Source organism: Camelina sativa, chromosome 20, assembly GCF_000633955.1.
Source record: "Camelina sativa cultivar DH55 chromosome 20, Cs, whole genome shotgun sequence".
In the NCBI taxonomy this organism is placed as follows: domain Eukaryota; kingdom Viridiplantae; phylum Streptophyta; class Magnoliopsida; order Brassicales; family Brassicaceae; genus Camelina; species Camelina sativa.
The window spans coordinates 4053231-4073359 of record NC_025704.1 but is presented as its reverse complement, the minus strand read 5'-3'; the positions used below and the strand labels follow the sequence as shown (position 1 = coordinate 4073359).

Below are 20129 nucleotides of genomic sequence, written 5' to 3'. Positions count from 1 at the left end.
TATATTACTACTATATATTAATAATGTGAGTATATTTGGATATCCGTTCGGATTTCAGTTCGGATCGAGTTCGGATTTGGATTTTTGGATTTAGAGATTTAGAACCCATTCGGGTATTTTACAATTTCATATACAGGTTCGGATCGAGTTTTTTCGGATCAGGTTCGGATCGGATATCTGGATCTGGGTATTTTGACCAGGCCTATCAGTGAGTGAGAGGATAGACGGTACCTTTCATTTTTTGCTATACATATATTAGGAAATTTAGAAGAGTTATGGTATTTTAAAACTCAAAACTTGTTTTAGCCTTGGTATTTTAGCATATTCTCTACGTAAAAGTTAAAATTTACATGTTTAATCTAAAATTAATAAATCATAAAACTGATTAGCGTTGACATTGTTTGTTTCGTCATCGTTGACAACACACACTCAACATATAAATTACAACGAGCATGCTAAAATATTTTTTAAAGACTTTTAACCTCCCACTAAATTATGTGTCCGTTATTTGACGACGGCATTACAAATAACGAGATCGTGCGGCCCATAAAAAGCCCAGCGGCCGAGTTTGACTCATCTCCTTCTTCTTCCTTTTCTTGTGTCAAACTTTTGACTTTTCTGCTAAAATTAATTTAAAATAAACAGTTCATCTCAGATAAGTCACCACCACCACCATCTCAGACCAACGAAGAAGCTTCCTTGATTAAACTCAAAAGATCTGCCCTTTAGGGATACCCAGATCTTCCCTCTCTCTAAAGTCTCCACCTTTAACTCGTTTCACTTCTCCAAACCTTCGCCGGCGAACCCACCTTCTTCCGAATTTGACTCGTCGGACATAGTTCGACCTTTTCAATTCGTCGATTCTGCTTTCAATTCACTGATCGATTGATTAAGAATGGGTTACTGGTTCTTCTGAGTCTCTCTTTAGCTGAAACTTGTTCGCTTTACGACACTTCAATTTACCCTTACTTGTTAAAGTTCTTCTTAAAACTCGTATTAATGGCGATTAGAATTACTTTCACCTACTCCACCCATGTTGCTCGGAATCTCGCCGGGACCCGTATGGATCCCGGCGGCGATCTTCGTTGCTGCTTCAAGTCCCTGGTTCGTCCTCGGTTCTTCACCAACAAGCGTGATTTCGATCGATCTCCGACTCGACCTGCGTCCATGTACGGTAGCGTCGCGAATGAGCTCATCGGAGGACGAAGTCAAAGTCCGCTTGTGATGGGTTTGATCTCGATCTTGAGGTCAACGTCGGCTCATGAGTCTTCGTCTTCGTCGTCGATGAATGTTTTGGGGGTTTCGTCTTTCAAGGCTTCTTCTATTATTCCGTTTCTTCACAGATCAAAGAAGGCTCCTGATATTGATGTGGACAGAGGAGGAACGGATGATGATGATGATGAGCAGGAGTTTAGTGGTAAGGATTCGAGGAGTGGAGGAGGAAGTGGATGGGTTAATAAGCTTTTGGGTATTTGTTCTGAGGATGCTAAGGCTGCTTTCACGGCGGTTACTGTCTCTATCCTCTTCAGATCGGCTCTTGCTGAGCCAAAGTCTATTCCTTCTGCGTCTATGTACCCTACCTTGGACGTTGGTGATCGTGTTATGGCGGAGAAGGTACCAATTCTGAGTTTGTTATCTCTAGTTGTTATGATTTTCATTGTAGTTATAGGTGATGGAATTGGATGGTGACTTTTAGCCGGTTCTGAAATTAGTTCTTACTTGTTTAGGATAGAGTAGTTGTGTGAATTGTGATAATCTTATGGTTTATTGAATGTGTACATATTGTTCTTGTAAGCTTGATGTGAAAGTTGTTCCATAGGCAAAACTGCTAGACTGCAACTTGATATTTTTTAGTTGTTTGATGCGGGTTTTTGAATGAGATTCTTATAGTTTCTTATGACTAGACTGATGAGTTTTTGCCTTGGTGTTGTTGGTCAGGTTTCATACTTTTTCAGGAAGCCAGAGGTGTCAGATATAGTAATTTTCAAGGCTCCTCCAATCTTGCTGGTAGGTCACAGTTTCAAATTTTTTTTGAGATTTAAGATGTTTCAACCTGTGCGGTATCTTGAATTGTAAATTAAGTAATTGTTGTTCTCCTTTTGAATTGTAGGAACATGGTTACAGTTGCAATGAAGTTTACATAAAAAGGATAGTGGCAAGTGAAGGTGACTGGGTTGAAGTAAGCCCTTATATCCAATCCACTTGTTGATTGATCCTTTTCACCCATTGAAGTCTTTGTTCACTCGGTCGGTATTGCTTTTGTTGAGGATTTGTCGGACAAAAAAGTTTTCTCAGAAATGTACCCAACCCTTTTTCTGTCTTTTTTTTATTAAACAACTGTCTAACCTTGGATTGTGTACCATGTAGATTCGTGATGGGAAGCTCTTTGTAAATGACGTTGTGCAAGAAGAAGATTTTGTCTTAGAGCCAATGTCGTATGGAATGGAACCAATGGTGAGTATCTTGTAACTACCACTTATTAATCCTTGTTAAGTATCAGACTGTTGATAAGGTTTGCTTCACATGTTTAATTGCAGTATGTCCCTAAAGGTTATGTTTTCGTCCTTGGAGACAACCGCAACAAAAGTTTTGACTCTCACAACTGGTAACTCTCTAAATTCAAAATCAGTTTTGAGGATCAAATACATATTATATCTATTATGAGCAGTCTTTGTAATAGTGTGCGTCCCCATTGAGACTAATGGTGAATGTGTTAATGCAGGGGTCCACTTCCAATAGAGAACATCATTGGAAGATCAGTGTTTCGGTATTGGCCACCGAGCAAAGTATCAGACACCATATACCACGACCAAGCTATCCCAAAGGGACCTGTTGTTGCAGTTTCATGACAAATTTTGGATGCTTCTAAATATTAAAACACAAGATTTTGCAAAACCAGTCTGGTCAGAATTGGGTAGACTTGGAATTGAAAACTCAACACGTTACGAGATCTGCGGATACATACTCTGTATCGTTATGGATCGACATCTGGTTCTTAGCAGATGGTCGGGAAGCCGGAGAAATTATGTGTATAAAAGGAATGGAAGATGCAAACAAAGAAAATATAAGAAAGCTTTACTGTGATTGTTGTGTGTTAAAACCCTGAATTCAAGACACTGTTGTAAAGCCGTATAGGCAATTGTCAAACACAAAAGGTTTTTTTTTTGTTTTTGAGTTTTGTAGAAAAGGATCGTGTGTGTAAACCCGTGTTGTTGTAAGAAAAAATATGAAATCTTTTTGTTATGATAATAGTTCTAGTTGCAGTGCAGTTATTATCTTAATGTTTTGAACATTAATCTGTATTGCAGGACGACTATGTTAGCTGAGAAAATGAAAATGTGACGAAAGAAGTTTTAAAAAAAAAAAAAGAAGAGCACACTCAGAGGTGTGGCGTATCTCAACTGAAAGTTCAGGAGAATGCGAAGGACCCAACCAACGCTTACCATTTTCATCACAGCTCAAGTGCACCAGCCGGGAATCGAACCCGGGTCTGTTCCGTGGCAGGGTACTATTCTACCACTAGACCACTGGTGCTTCTTGTCTAGTTAAATAAACTTACAATAATAATACCAAGCATTAATTTTGTCTTTGGGCAAACAACGAGGCAACTCCAATTTCATGTCTTACCAGATGGAAATTTCACTTTCACCCAATTCCTAATGATACAAGATGGAAATCAGTTTCTACATGTCAAACTGTGTAACCGTTTCCTTTTCTTTATTGAAAGACATTGCAAGTTACTATTTTACTAAATATGTCATCCATTTTTTGTTCATTCACCAAAAGGGCAAGATCTCATGAATTTTTTACACTACATGAATTTCAATACAAATAGCATTGGAAAAAGAACCATTGACAAGAAAAGACTTTTTTATTAGAGGATCAATAAGATTATAAGAAGTCTAAGATTGTACTGTCTTACGAGAAACTCATCTAAACCCGCGTGTTACCAAATGTTGGAGCAAGAGCTTCTCATATATGTGGTGTAAGACATTGATGAATGTAACTAAAGTTGTCCTTTTGAGAAGTTTTAATGCCTCAATATTAAATTATTTTATGAAATATAATCAAAATCTATTTTAGTTTTGAAGAAAAACCTAAAATATATTTCTTTGGTCTTTTTGGGTAGAGATATCCTTCTTTGGTCTTTGCACTTAAATAAAGTGTCTCAGTGAGCTACTTCATTTCATGTTTTCTTTTATATCTTAATAAGCACTTTTAGATCATCGATAAATTTCTTGCTTTGAATTTTTAAATATTTAAATTTTGGTAAGAAATTTATTAGTATTCAAATATTAGTGTACATAACAAGAGTATAATAAAAAAAAATGTGGAACATTTTAAATACGATAGTGAAAAGAAGTAAGAATTATTAACATAAAAAATAATTTAATACTAACATATTTGATTACTTCGATGAGGTTGAAATATAAATTGATGAGAACTTTAAAAAGAAAAAAGAAGCTCAGTCAAGAGGCAAGTTATGACTTCTAAAGAGGTTTCCTAAACAACTAGTTTTTTTTTTTTCAGAAATGGAAAACCTTTTTTTTTTAAAAAACAAACTTTGTGTGTATCATCAAGGTTCGTAAAGAATTTTTTTTTCTTGGAGCCAATGGCATATATATTTTTAACGAAATTAATATTAAATTATAATCAAAAGAAAAAAATAAAACGTTTTTGGAGCCAATGGCATATTGAATGGAACAAATAGGTAACTTATAATTAACGACTTGTTCATCCTTGTAAAAGAATCAGACTGCTGTAAAGGTTTGCTTTTCATGAATTTTTTTGCAGTTTGTTCCAAAAAGTTAACTCTTTGTCCTCGGAGACAACCGCAACAAAAGCTTTGACTCTCAAAATTAAACTCTTAACATGTATATCAATTTGGAAGATATAATACATAGATAATCTATTCTGAGCATTTTTGTAATCAGATGTGTGTTTTAAAATTGTCAAACAAAATGTATTTTTGTTTTGAGTATTTGTAAATATATAAATTAAAAACATTTGTGTTGTAAAGAACCTAAATTGTGATTTGTGAACGTTACGATCATGTTTAAATTTGCAACCCAAGTATTAGTATTCTGATACATATTATGTAAGTTGGTAACTTCAAATTATTACAGAACACGAGGACAAAAAAAGTAAGAAGAGCTCAGAGTGTGGCATATCTCAACCGAAATTTCAGGAGAATGCGAAGGACCCAACCAACGCTAAACCAATTTCTTCACAGCTCAAATGCACCAGCCGGGAATCGAACCCGGGTCTGTACCGTGGCAGGGTACTATTCTACCACTAGACCACTGGTGCTTTGATGCTATAACACGGATAAATAGACTAAACTACATTCATTTTCTATTGTAACGAGACTAATTGGAAAATATGAAAGAAAAATTTTGAGATGAGATTGAAGATGTTCTTCTCAAAGCTATGCAATTGTTATTGAAACTGAAAAAAACTAGAGTATAAAAGAAGGGAAATTTATAAAAATATGCATTTTTTTGGAGAGAGATTTGATTTTAGGCATTACAACAGTGAAAGGCATTATAATACATGCGAACATTACTGTGACTGACATTTTTGCCCTTATGTTTTTTTGAGCGTAATTTTCATGACGTCAGAAGGGAGAAAGAGAGTTCTTTCTAAACTGAATATATCAGTCATCAACTTTGCTTTGTTTCAAAATCTACAATAAAAAAGATTCTTTCAGAACAAGATCGGAGGTGGTTTCAGGCGAAGAAGAGGTTGCTGATGAGGACGATGGTGGTTTCAGGCGAAGAAGGGGTTGTTGGTAGGGATGCATCTAATCTAACCGTCACAGAGAAAAACACCACCGGTGATTGAAGCTGGGTTACGGCGATAGGCTGATTGGAATCGACGAATCATAAGAGAAACAAGATTGTTCATTGTTTACACACATGTATCTGTCTTTTTTAGCATCAGTTCTACTTTTTTCTTCTGACAATAGAGGGTCGCAATATTAGTGATGGTTCATTAGAAACACTACAAGTTTTAACTACTTGACGATATGCCAATAGTCTAATCGAAAAATTGCTATAAACCCTACTAGATCGTAAATAGAGAACCCAAACATTGATGTTTTAACTACTGGACGAGATGCTAATAGTATAAATGAGAAAAAGCTAAACCCTAGTTAAGAATTAGTGAACCCAAACTGATTAATATACAGTAAATCATTCACAAAAAAACACTTGATACACGATAACTGATTTAATTTTATCCCTTCACCAGAAAAGATAATATAGAAAAGAAGATCATGTACACTAACTACGACGATTGTGATTAAGCTGAATATTATCCTTCAGAAGTCATAGGAATAGGACATTGAAAAAAAACAGAAGAAACAAAATTTTTAAATTGAAGACAAATGTATTGTAAGTACCTCTTTTCGTATAATTCATTCGTTGCAATCGTTGCTTTATCCACAAATTTTCAGTACAAATCTCTCTCCATATCCGATCAGCCCCATTAAGTAGACATTACCAATTTCACCTTCTCCAAGCTGTTTCATTAGCTTGAAATCTTCATCCCCTAGGGCCGCTCCATTTGAAATCGAATCTTTTGAATAGTGACCCATCGGTTATTGATGTTGGGAGGAACGCCGCCGAGCACGAGTACTACGATAGAGAGATAATTAGAGAGCATAGTTTTTGGGCATAGACGACCGTGGGCATAAAGACAGCATCGACTGATGTCCCAAACTGGGCGGAATTAGTTTCATTAATTTCTCCGTCGCCACTGCCATACGCACATCCGCAATAGATCCACATATATTCCTAGCTTTCACCATGGGTGTAGGAGCACAAACCTGGAGAATACGCAATCAAACCGCAAACCGCATGAATTGAGTTCCCTAGAGAGCGAACAATAAAACATTTTCTCCAATTTTAAATCTGCAATCTGCCCATGGAAGCAGAGAGATCGACAATGACATCAGAAAGAAAAGGGTAGAAGAGTCATTCTGCAACATTTGAGTGCCTAAAACCGAACACCATTTCAATAATACCTAATTCAGAGGGGCTGTGGAGTTTTGATGCCTAAATTTTAATTAACTCATAAAAGAACATATTTACAAAATCTATCCTGCCAATAAATCTGTCTATCTAACAATTTTAATTCTGTCGGTAGCCAAAGAAACCACCTTTTTTTTAATGTGGGTTTCAAAAGTGTAGAAATCTGATTGTGTAACTTTAAGTTCTTAGCACTATTTATTTTCTCAATCCTGCCAATATATCTATCAATTTTACGTCTACCACATCTTCTTATGTAAGATTAAGTTCTTAGCACTATTTATTTTCTTTCATAACCCTGAAAATCGAATGATAAGAGACAATAAATTAAGAAGAATGATCTTTAATTAAATCCTAATGCCAATTCCATGTTAAGTTGAAAACAAGAAAAAGAAATTCAAATGTTACATCACCAAGCCATTAAGCTCTATTTGCCTTCTACAAAAACCCACATGAATGTAGACATAACATACTAAACTCACCACAAACCATTTGAAAAGGGAAAAAAAATTACAAAATCAAAAGATGGGTCATTCTTGTTGTCTTGACCCTTGAACCTAAAACTTATTTTTCCTACAACTATGACACAACATAATCAAACACAAAACTGTACCTCTCTCATTCTCACTTCTTCTTCTACCCTTGGTGTCCTCAGCTTTTGGTCTTTCCCTTTTTTCCTTCCATATCAGCTTGAACGTCTCGGATCTTCACGAATTTTTTCAGCCTCTTCCTCTAACTCCTTAACTCCTAAACCATCGCCGTCTTGAGCCTCGCCTGAACTCTCCCCTATTTTTCTTTTTCTACTTCCGTCTTTCTCCACCGCAACAGCTTCAACATCTTCTTTGCTGTATGGATCACTGTTCAGATCTATCCTTGCTGTGTTCGCTTCCTTCTCTGCCTTACTCTTATCAGACTCAGCCTGTTCCATGTCCTTCTCCTTCTCCTCTGCTGCTGGTCCATCGCGCTCTAACAGCTTCTTCTTCCTCCTCATCATAAGCGTCTTGAACCTTCTCTTCACGGTGCTACACACGTTGCACCCGCAGTTGGGCTTGTGCCTACCTTTCCCACTTGGTGGCTGAATGCACACAATGCAAGAGCATCCAGCCCGGTGCCTTGGATGTCTGGTTGTGGTTGCAACCTCTGGCTCGCCTATTGTGTCTCCTAAGACTGCTGCACTCGCTAGTGCATCCAAACCAGACTGTTCTTGCTCACTTTTTACTGCCTGGCTTTCCCCAGTTCTTCTCTTCTTGTATTCTACACAAATACACAAACAGACAGTTAGTGTCTTTGAGACTTGAGATTCTCAATAAGCTGAGTACATGTACCGTAAGCTGCGTTCATAAAACGAATTTGCAAGATACATAACAGATACATATCCTGACGTTTTTATACGAACGCCCAACAATATATGCTCACAGTACAAGTACTTGGAAACAGCATCTCACTCTAATGCAATAAGCTAATGAGAAAGAACCATGAGAGGTCAAAGTATAATAGATCTCATACCTCTCCCTGCTTTAAGAACATTCTCAAGTTCCTTCAGACTCTCCTCCGGTGTAGAACATGAACACCTATCATCAATGTATATTTTATTCATTACAGCGACAGGACCTCAAGATTAAAAACCTAAAATGAATATTGATTCAGGTCACACGAGATAGAAAAAATAGTGAAATTTCTTACCTGCTCACGTCCCAAACATTGTCTATACATGTCCATTTGAAGGGAAGAAGAGCATTTATAGGTAACCTTCTCCATTTAGAGCAGTCGTCACAAGATGCCCATCGTTCTTGTTCACTGGACCACAAAGACATTCGTTAGTAAATCGCTTGCAAGCTGAAGATAAGCACCAAGTGCAAGTATGGATATAATTCATATGATAAGGTATGTTGCCGTTCATATAAAGAACTTACCCTGTAGGTGTTGTAGTGACTATAGTCCTCTTTCCAAAGACAGGAGGTTCCTGTGCATAAACATTAAGAAGAACTATGACTTAACAAAGAGTAATCCAGTACAACAAGGTTAATCACATGAAACCCATTGTTAGTATGAAAATTAACAAGGTGGACCACTTACGTCAAATTCTTCAATTTCATGCTCCTCAACGACGACGATGGTAGGCTTTGCACTAGGAGCGGGACGAAGCAAGTCCTGAGCTTCTTCCCAGGTGAGTTTCAGCTCCATAGACTCTTCACTATGCAAAAGAAGTCTCTTATTTTTGGCCCCAATGGTTCGAGTTCTCTTCTTCTCTTTAACTCGTGTAGGATCATCACCTATCCTGCCCCCGTTATTCTCATTCTTTGTGCTACTACTACCACCATAAGGTGAGCTCAAATTCTCAGGCACACCATTCGATTCTTTTGGTATTAGTGAGGGGCCCGAGGAACCATTGATGGAGGGTGGGTTCTCTGTAACACCAGACGATGATGTGTCCTCGGTTGAAGTACCGTTGGTGACACCACAACCCTGGTTACAAATATTGGAACCGGATAAGAATGGAGCTAAAGCAGAACATATAAAAAAACACAGCACATTCCTGCAAAAGCCAGTTCATAGAAACCCAACCTGCGTGTCTCCACCATTAGCTGACTTCCTGGAACCCATGATTAGTTTTCCACCAGGTTCAACCCGACTGAAAGTTACTGTTCAGGTGAAAAAGAAAGCCACACAATGAGGAAAAAAACCCAACAGTTTTTGATGATTCATGAAGCTTTGATGTAAGTACCAACAAAATCCTGAAGCTGTAGCTAAAACCATATTATAAAGCTACGGGAGAAGTACCTGTATCACCAGCCTGTAGCAACATGGACTGTATGCAAGGAGTGACACCTTCCAAGACATACATTCTACTGTTGTTATTAGGCCAATATCTGAACTGGAACGTCCACTCCTTACCCTTCACATCTTGGATTTTCAAAGGAATGCCTTCTGATTGACTAATTGGAGGAAAATATGCCTATATACCAACCATGCCAATAAAGTCATAACTCTACAAGAAAAAGAATCACGAAAAATAAAGAGGTACAATGTTACCTCTGCACAGGCTTTTGGAAGAACTAGACGACCAATGCGACCAGCATCACTGGCACTAAGAGTTTTCTCAAAAAGAGGTACAATGTTCAAATTCAAGCTAAGATTGTTAAGATAAACATTGGAGTTACTAGAAGTCTGTACAGAATTAAGTTATTTGCCAAAAAAATTATTGAAAGCAGAGAAGAAGCAAACAAAAGGATACTTTCCAGAGATTTGCTGAACCTCTTTATCAGTATATTTTGGCCAATACCGCGGAAGCAAATGACCTTTCCCTCGCCCTTCCACAGGAGGCCTTCCAATCCGGGCCTGAGCAGATTTACTACCCACAGGAGGAGTTGACATAGCAGGTTTTGATGGCTTGTGCAGAATGTTAGAGGCAGAGCAATGGACCACGTTGGACTGAGAAGAAGCACCAATGTGTTTCTTTCCCTCTATGCCCTCGGTTGAAAAAGATGGGCTATATGGAAGTACTGACAAACCCATGTTCAAAGATGGCTGTGACGGTGATGATTCATGCATTTCCGCACCATCAAGCCTGTACCCGGTGCTGGTATTACCAAACCCACGGTGAGGCATGAACTCTTCTCTTTTATCCCCTCCCATGACCAGTGGCTGAGCCTCACCTCTGTGGGCTTGAGAAAAGAGATCTGCTTCGTTTCTTCCTCCTTCAATATTCATCCCACTTTCCCCGTTCACATGTTGTCTATCAGCTAACGCTTTCATTGGCATTCTGCTAAACACACCTGGATTCTCACCCCTCTTATTCTGCAGAAGATTAGTAAACAGTCAAGACAGAATCATTAGAACAACAAACAACTTGAATATATACTACAAAATGAGTAAAACCAAGGCTAGTCAAAAAAACTCACCAAATTGAGTTGATGGCAGCTAGCACAAGTACTACAACCAACACCACCATAGTCCATAAGCTCAATCATTACCTTAGAAGCAATGCATCCACAATGTAGTCTCTGTCATTGCAGAAACTTCAATCAGAACAACAAAAATTGCAGAGATAAAGAGAAATTATACTCATACAGTTTTAAAAAATCGAACCTTGCTGCACAAATAGCATTCCCTCCAACCAGATTGGTCCTTATGGAATTGTTCACAGAAAAGAGAACTCTCATATGCAGATCTATAAGATAAAAAAATCATTACAACGACCAATCAATTCTTCTCTCAAAAATTTTATTCCTTTTATGTACCAAAGTCACATATTTTGTGCTATTTATAGATTAAACCCATCTATCTACGTAGTCATAAAACAACAACACAATACGCAAAACCAAAGAGCCAAAAAACAGAGGAATCAAGAAGATAACAAACAGGGTCATGAAAAAGATCGAGACTTTGATTCAAGAATCGAACAAATTAGAGAGATTGAGATTGAGATTGAGAGTACCCGCAACGATAGCAGAGATCAGCAAGGAGACCAGATCGAAGAGGCCAACCTTTCTTCCATTCAACAGTAGAGGTCGTACCACATGAAGCGTTCATGCACATCTTTGACCCCATTTTGACTTCAAACATCACCACCTAGATTTTCGAATCCCAATCCCCCCCCAAAATCTTAAATCCCTAAGACCACACGGAGAGCTAGAACAACGAATCGGAGATGAAATCGACGTGAATTGATTTTAAAATTGAAAAAGGATTAGACTTTAGTCATAGAAACATGCATCGACGTTGTGGGTCAAAATCGAAGCCATGTAGAGAGAGAGAGAGAGAGAGAGAGATCAGAGGATTGTTGGAGAAAAGGGAGTGTGAAAACACCGGCGGGGAGATTAAAAAGAGAAGATTTTTTTGACGGCGAATTGAAGAGGACTGTAACGGCGAGGAAGAAGAAGAAGAAGAAGGCAACGAGGTTTTGGTTTTTTGGTTTTTTTTTTTTTTTTGGGTGAATTTTTTTTTATAATTTAATTCTTCGATGTGAAAATTAGGATTATGGGTGAGATAGAGATAGAGAGAGAAAGAGAGAGAGCATGCAAGAGATAACGAAACGCATAAAATGCATGCACGACACTTGATGAAGACTTTACAAAGACACCAAAAGTAACCAGCGAGAGATTAAGAAGGGAGACACAAAGTGAAAGACTTTAGTTTTTTTTTTTTTTTTTTTTGGTGATGTTGGGATTGAGATTTTTTATTGATTTATATAGGCATGAAAATTAGGGTTGGTAGGAATCATATATTTTGGAAATAAGAATATTATGACGTAGTCTTTAATATTTGGTTATATGTATTCTACTATATTTAGGTACTTCACATAATAAAATTTGGGAATACTATAATTTATTTAGAAACATCATTATTTATTTTTGATTTTATCATAAATCTGTAGAATGCATGCATGACAGTTGAACACAGATGCACACACACACAAAAAAAAGACTTTGCGAGGTTCTTCTTTTCTATTTTGACGAGGTTCTCTTACTCTTTAAGAAATCAAATTTTGCATGTGTATTTTGGTTGTCTATGTGATTGCCTCAAATATTCTCCACTCAAACCAAGACACAATCAAATGATCATCAGACTTAACTCGACTCTTTAAGAAAACTTGGTGATCATTCAGAAAATTTACAATTTATTTCATAATTCATTTTTGTATTAAAAAATATTTATTTAATAACCAGATATTAAGGTTATAAATTTTTTAAAATTGTTATACAAATAGAAAATAATATTATATTATTCGTACTTATCTAATAAAAAATTTATAATATAAATTTTGGATGTCCATATATCTACTGTATAGCCAATATATCATTCTTTGTATTTGTAGTATTCTAACCAAATTTGAATCTTACCATAAACTTTAGAATTGACTAATATAAACATGATTCATATTGGATGACTAACATCGCGCGTTAGACGTATATGATTTATATTGGATGACTAAGATCGTGCGCTAGCTAGATAAATAATTTATGATAAAATCTATATATATTCCTATATATAATACCAAATTTAAAAAGATATGAAAACAAAACATAAAGAAAAGAATAGATCACTCCATAAGGTGAAATTTATTGCTTACATAGATGAGTATACAATGGGGGGGATTGTAAATCACACCATATACTTTGATTCATCTGCGGTTGATTAATAAAGGGATTAATAAGTATATCATGTTTTTCTTTGACATTTTGCCACATTTTAACATAACATGATAACTCACTTATTATTTTCCACTAAAATCTTTAATCTTTTCTATCTTAGATAGGAACTCAAAATTTAGATCTAACATCCTACCAAATTAAAATGATAATAATAATAATAAATCTAACAAAAAATGACACCATATCTTTTGAAATCGCTAATTTTTTTTTGTTTTGTTGGAATCGCCTATTACGCTTTTTACACCTTTTTGACCTTGTAAGCTTTGTAAGTGTAAACTACTGAATAAACGAAGAGTATCGAAACAAGTAAAGTAACTTCTAATTTTAACTCGGTGAAAACCGTCAACGTCTGGTAAAAAATAAAAAATGGTATTCTATCTTCCTATTTTTCATTGCTGTATTTATGGGATTTTCTTGTTGATAGCAAAATATATAGACGTTTTCCCTTTTTGGATTTTTTTCATATATTTTATATAGAAATTATCTTGATGTTACCATGCACAAGAGATAATATTGTCGCAGGGCCACGTTCCCTTTATCCTTCTTTTTTTTTTCTTTTTTTTTGTCATCTAAGTTTATATTATCATTGAACAGATTACATCTTAAATACAAAAAGGTGAAAACAAAGAAATCACCTAAGACTAATCCTAAACAAGGGAAGCACTAAGCCCAAACAAGGGAAGCTTAAGCCGGCAAGTTACACACTTCCGGAGACAAAGGTATAAAGACTAAACAACCTAGAAAAACAGGTCACCAAGGAATAAATAAAAACCAAAGATCTAAAACTGCCCAGCTGAATCAGAAAGAAGCTCACAAGCTTTCCAATAGAACCTGTAAGAGCCGGAGAGTACCAATAAGACCGGAAGTGCTATAAACCTTGATAGCACACCGTCGACAAACCATCATCAGCACCGGCAGGAACGAAAGCAAGCTCGAACGACATCAGAGAAACAGAAGCCACAACCATCCAGTCGCACAAAACAAGTCAAGAGAAAGCGAGCCAAACTAGGGACAAAGAAGAAACCTTGAGATTCGACCTGAGACAAGCCAAAGAGGACTAACAGCTCTTACACGCGGACCCTCGTCGACCCAGCTTTAACCATCTACAGAATCAAAACTGGTGACCTCCTCGCAAGAGAACAGCTGAAAGACGATTCCACTACTATGCCTAAAACCCAAAACCACAACTCAAAAGAGCCGCCGAAGTGAGCTAGTAGATGGCTAGCAACAAAATACCATCCGGTTGACAAGCAGAAAGAACGAAACCTAGCATATAGCGCAAACACTGACTAACCAGGAGACCTAATAGAGCGGAAGAACTAAGGATTGAGTACCAACCAACAGAGAAGGCAAGTTTGAGAGAAGACACAAACCATAAACTTCTCTTTGCAACCTGAAACCAGCGGATGTAGCCACACTAACACAAACAACACCACCTTGTTGAAAAACCCGCAGTCCAAAGAAGAGAGAAACGAGAGAAGTACCATACCAGAACAGGAAACGACATACGTTCGTCTCCTTCAACCCATCAGCCACAAGAGAACCACCAGAACCGAGCCACAACCTAGACTAACCCATTAACAAACGGATTGTCTCTACCACAACCAAATCTTGCTGTCGATGGCTTCCTCTTCTTCAATCGATCTTCGCTTCAAAGGGGATCTTGACAACAGCGAAAACAACAGAGATAACCAAAAAAAACAAAGACTAAGAAGCAAGACGAAAAACTAAACCCTCCCACAGCTCCGGCATGAAGCCCGGCAGCCGGAGAGGGCAGATCGAAGAAATTTTTTTTCTCGCGGCGGCTGGTCTTTGGGAGAGAAATTAGGGCGACCGAATTGACCCTGTATTCTTCCTCGTTCCCCTTATCCTTCTATTAAATACTTTTCACCCAAAATTTATTTCATGAAACTGACTTGGATAATCAGAACCACTAGATTTATACAGAGATTAACATCATATGATTACAACTAGATTATAAAATTTGAAACCATATAATTCTCTTCTTCTTTTTTTGGTTCAAAACTATATAATTCAAAGCACGTACGTATGAACTTCTTCATTTTTTTTTTTCACTTTGCGTGTTGCCATATAATTCCACAACTAATAATTTGACTGGTACCGAGAATATGATGATTCTCAAATTTCGAATATTATTGTTAAAAATTTCAGTTACTGGAAACATTCGGATAATTCACAAAAAAAACAAAAAAAATCACCATATCCTATGAAAGATATATTTGTATACATTTGAACCTTGACTTGTAAATCCAATCCAATGATTAGTTTCAGTTATTCCAATCAAGTGCTAAATCCTATCAAGTGCTAAATTCTCGAGTTTGATATGAATAAGCTCCGCTTTTTAAATCTTTTGGCCATGTGAAACCACTTCTTAGAATAGTTGTCATCAAGAGATACTCGCTAACGTAACAAGTATCAATCTCGTACCACACATTTTGCACATGAGAATCAAACAGCCGCAATATTCTTTATTACTTTTTTGAAAAAACCATAATAATCAAGACCTACCTAGTCACCTAGACCTTCATATTTTTTTAGCCCGAGACCGAAGCACGCTGAATTACTTTGTTGTCAATGTCATTGCTATTCAAACTCGTAATTTGGATGATGACCAACTAATTTACCAGTCGGGTTCATAAGCATGTATTTTTTTTTCTAAACGTATACTGAGAAATTAACAATTTGCATATCTTTTTTAAGTAATTAACATGCAAAGGACTTTTTAGGACGGCATGTAAGAAATAGAATCAACTGATAGAAACTGCAATAATGCATGATACACACCAGCTGTAACTGGGGCTCACGTTCCCAGCTTGCAACAGACATTTTTTTTTTATCTTATTAATAAAATTATAATTATAATACTAATATCAAGACATCTCATTAGCGCCATATAATTTAAAGTATACTAGGAGAATTACCCGCACGCTTGTGCGGGCAAGAACTAAATAGAAAAAAAAAAACTAATTTAATTCTTCATAATATTGAATCAAATTTTTATTATATTTTAAAAACCTGTTTAATTTTTTTTAATTTTTATAGTAGTTCGTATGTTCAAATATATATTTTTTTTAAAGTTTCATATTAAATATTATTATTTTCACTTTTTAAAATAATAAAATGAATAGTTAATAAAATGTTTATAGTATTACTCTACATATGCAAAATATAAATTGAAATTTTAAAATCTATTTTTAAAGTTTAATTGAAATTTTAAAGGCTATTTTCAAAGTTTAAGCCCAAATTGACCGTAACAAAATTTTAAATGAGCCAAATACAATTGTTACGGTCAATTTTAATTACCTTGATATAATAATTTGGGATAATATAATATGTAATTTCGTTTAGACTATTAAAATAATATTTTAAGCAACCCATAAATGTACTTCTATTTAGACCATTGTATTTGGTACTATAAACATTCAAAATTATACTAAAGTTTGCATATACAAAAAGTTAATTAAGCCACTGTATCTTTATTTCTGAGTCCATTCTTTATGACTGAGTCCCTGGGCTCTCACTTTGATGCTCCATCACATGGTTTATGTAATAACGTCCAGCAAACTCAGACTTGTAAATATATAAAGTGTATGAAACAAAATTATTTTAACATCATACATAATCATATATAAAGTGTATAAAGTTATTTTTACATAATCAAATCTTACATAGTCTGGTGATTCTCCAGTCCTTCGAACTGTGGTTTTATAAACATTTGCAGTTTAAAATTAATATATTGGTTACCTTATGATGATTATATCAGAACTATTTTATGTTACACACCTTCATATTCTCCGAGTTTCACAAACCGCATTACACAAAAAAAAGGTTTGAATTTGTATATGAGATGGCACCCGTTTGATTGCCATTTAGACATGAATTCAGAAGTGTAGTTGTTTTTGACACGACATTTCACAGTTCATTCCTACATGTTTATCAAATTAATAAAAAATCTTAATAGAGACAACTTTAAAACGTAACTGTCCTAAAGGTAGAGTAAATGTCTTTTACCTGCCATTCAACAACGTGAGAACATCATTACTATTATTGGCACTCTCAGGTCTTCTTTTATCTTCCACATCTACTATACACTCACAGACAACTAATTTGGGAAAAAGACAGAATTTAGCTTTCCAAAGTGTTGCAAATCTATATTTGGTAAAAGTTTAATTCATACTTTTCTAAGGGAGGGACCAATACGCAAAGTTACAACAAATCCTATAAAGATTCTAGATTCCCGAACACAAAGTTACAATTAACTATACTCACATATTGTACCATATCAATATTAAATTAATTAACGAAACACTTACCGAAAGAGATGGGATGATTTATTTTTCCATGATATATATCATCCAAATACTCGAATCAAAAGTAATTCTTTGGACTCAATTGTTGGACCAGCGTCATAGTGGTATCGTCCGTGAATTTAATTTGATAAGGATGATGAGTATTCCTCTCATTCATGGTTGGATTGATTACTTTGAAATTTCTAATATCATACCATTCAACATCGTCGATATATTTCTGGAGTTTAGCGAGTGTATTTGGTAAAAAAGTAGTTTTGATTGTGTTACTCTTCACAGTTTAATAACAATTGTGTAGGAAGTCGTATATATAAGAATTGTTAAAAAATGAACTTTAAGTAAAAATGATGTTCAATTAACGATACTAACCTCTACATCCACAAGAAGCAGTACTCTTTTTGTAAAGAACTCGCTGATACTCCAAGAATGTAAGACCTTGGCGTGTATACGCCAATTAGTTCTTTCGGGAAGAAGATCAATTAGACCTTGACCTTGGCGCTAATCGAATCTCATGATTTTCTCCAATTAGGGTTTTTCCTGTTTCTTCTCTGTTATCGAAAACGAAAAGGGGATTCCAGATTTGTAAGAATACAAACAGTCACGATTAAACGTTGCCTCTTAATCGTTTTAGTGTCTCACCTTTTGTTTGACTATTAAATATTTTTTAATATTTATTATTATATATATAATTACAGATTAAAGATAAAGTTTGTAGTTAATAGTTATGATGTAAAATTATATATACATTTTATGACACAGCTAACAATTATATGTTTATAAACAACATTGTTGAAACCAAATAAAATATAATCATGTGAATTTTTTTAATAAAATGTTCTTAGACCATCTACAATGTATTTATCTTTTATTTTATAATATAAAATAAGTCAAAATTAGAAAATGGTTTTTTCCAATGTGAAAGTCTATATCTGACTATTAAATAGAGGTAGTGTTAAAGATATTAAAAATTACTTTATTTAAGAGAAGAAATATAATTCAAGTCTAAATATCCAAAACAATTATCCAACTACAAACCATAATTATACAGTCTCAAATACCTCTTTGAAAACAACATTAAGTGTTTTATTCTGGCATTTCCCATATTTATCTGTAATTAATACCTTTAAGCATTTTCTGGTTGTGACTCGAGAGAAGGCAACATAAAGCTGTCCATGTGTGAAAACCGGTTTCGGTAGAAACAATCCAACATGTTCTAGCGTCTGACCTTGACTTTTGTTTATAGTAATTGCAAACTCCACGGTAACAGAAAACTTTCGTCACCTCATACGAAAGGGAAACTTTGCATCAGGTGGACTAACATACATCCTAGAGATAAGTACTTTATCACCAACCTTTTTTCCTGTCACGACTCTTGCTTCGATTATATGATTGGTCATCTGAGTAATAATTAACCTCGTACCGTTACTCAAACCTCCCTTAGGGTCTATATTCCTTAGCAACATGACATGTGCTCCTATTTTCAACGTTAAAGCATGGCTTGACAATCCAGAAACTTGTATATTGTTTAGGAAATCCTAAGTGTAGATCATATTATCATGAGCACTTTTATCTGACGTTTCAATACTATCAAAGTTAAGATATCGTCTCTCCTCACCTGTAAATAAAAAAATAAAGAAGGAATTTTAGATATGTGATATCTTGTTTTTTGTTGGGTTTTAAGCCTTGTTTTTGGTTAGTTTTGTTGCATAATCTTGTCATTCTAGGTTGTTTTAGGAGCATATGCATATAGTGTGCTACCTCTCAGGTTCTTAGAGTAATATCATCACATTTGGAGCATTTGGACTTGTTTTGATGCAAAGAAGCAAAGAAGAGTGAACTGGAGAAGAGGCACTTGATCACCACCATCAGCGGCCAAGACCATCGGCCAAACGGTGGCCGAGTGAAGCAAGCGGTCAAGACCAGCAGCCAAACACAAGCCGATGGAACAGGAGACGCACTTGATCGCCACCATCAGCGGCCACCTCCCGCGGCCAAACCTTTTCCGCGTGAAGCCAGCGGCCACCTCCCGCGGCCAAACCATGCCTGCGTGAAGCCATCGGCCACCTCCCATCAGCCAAACCTTGCCCGCATGAAGCAAGCGGTCAAGACCATCAGCCAAACAAAAGCCGAAGGAGACGCACTTGATCACCACCATCAGCAGCCACCTCCCGCGGCCAAACCTTTTCCGCGTGAAGCCAGCGGCCACCTCCCGCGGCAAAACCATGCCTGCGTGAAGCCATCGGCCACCTCCCATCAGCCAAACCTTGCCTGTATGAAGCAAGCGGTCAAGACCAGCAGCCAAACAAAAGCCGAAGGAGACGCACTTGATCGCCACCATCAGCGGCCCTCCCGCGGCCAAACCTTTTCCACGTGAAGCCAGCGGCCACCTCCCGTGGCCAAACCATGCCTGCGTGAAGCCATCGGCCACCTCCCATCAGCCAAACCTTGCCCTCGTGAAGCAAGTGGTCAAGACCAGCAGCCAAACAAAAGCTGATGGAATAGGAGACGCACTTGATCGCCACCATCAGCGGCCACCTCCCGCGGCCAAACTTTTTCCACGTGAAGCTAGCGGCCACCTCCCGCGGCCAAACAATGACTGCGTGAAGCCATCGGCC

At 36.5% G+C, this 20129-nt stretch overlaps 2 protein-coding genes and 2 non-coding genes across 4 annotated transcripts; 1 reads left to right on the top strand and 3 right to left on the bottom strand.

Moving 5' to 3' along the window:
* On the top strand, positions 828-3251 carry LOC104769189 (thylakoidal processing peptidase 1, chloroplastic-like; the record flags this gene model as incomplete). Its single annotated transcript, XM_010493341.2, is given in 6 exon segments — positions 828-1614; positions 1939-2007; positions 2111-2179; positions 2368-2454; positions 2538-2605; positions 2723-3251. Coding segments are annotated over 6 exon segments (1035 nt in total). The 3' UTR covers positions 2850-3251.
* Positions 3464-3534, bottom strand: TRNAG-GCC. Its single transcript has one exon. It is a non-coding gene; the product is annotated as a tRNA-Gly (tRNA).
* Positions 5240-5310, bottom strand: TRNAG-GCC. Its single transcript has one exon. It is a non-coding gene; the product is annotated as a tRNA-Gly (tRNA).
* Positions 7374-12154, bottom strand: LOC104769188 (B3 domain-containing transcription repressor VAL1). Its single transcript, XM_010493340.2, has 12 exons — positions 11470-12154; positions 11121-11202; positions 10934-11035; positions 10267-10829; positions 10065-10161; positions 9813-9987; positions 9597-9673; positions 9108-9497; positions 8945-8994; positions 8715-8828; positions 8538-8602; positions 7374-8285 (listed from the first exon to the last, which is right to left on the bottom strand). The coding sequence occupies exons 1-12, from the start codon at positions 11595-11597 to the stop codon at positions 7717-7719; spliced, it is 2412 nt and encodes an 803-aa protein (XP_010491642.1). The 5' UTR covers positions 11598-12154; the 3' UTR covers positions 7374-7716.

Bases quoted from the DNA above. Each gene is read 5' to 3' on its own strand.
- LOC104769188 (XM_010493340.2), bottom strand. From the start codon at position 11,597: ATGTTTGAAGTCAAAATGGGGTCAAAGATGTGCATGAACGCTTCATGT. The intron at 10,830-10,933 runs GTGAGTTTTTTT...AATCTTCTGCAG, and splicing joins GCTGCCATCAACTCAATTTG to AATAAGAGGGGTGAGAATCC. The intron at 8,829-8,944 runs GTAAGTTCTTTA...TTTGTGGTCCAG, and splicing joins GTCACTACAACACCTACAGG to TGAACAAGAACGATGGGCAT.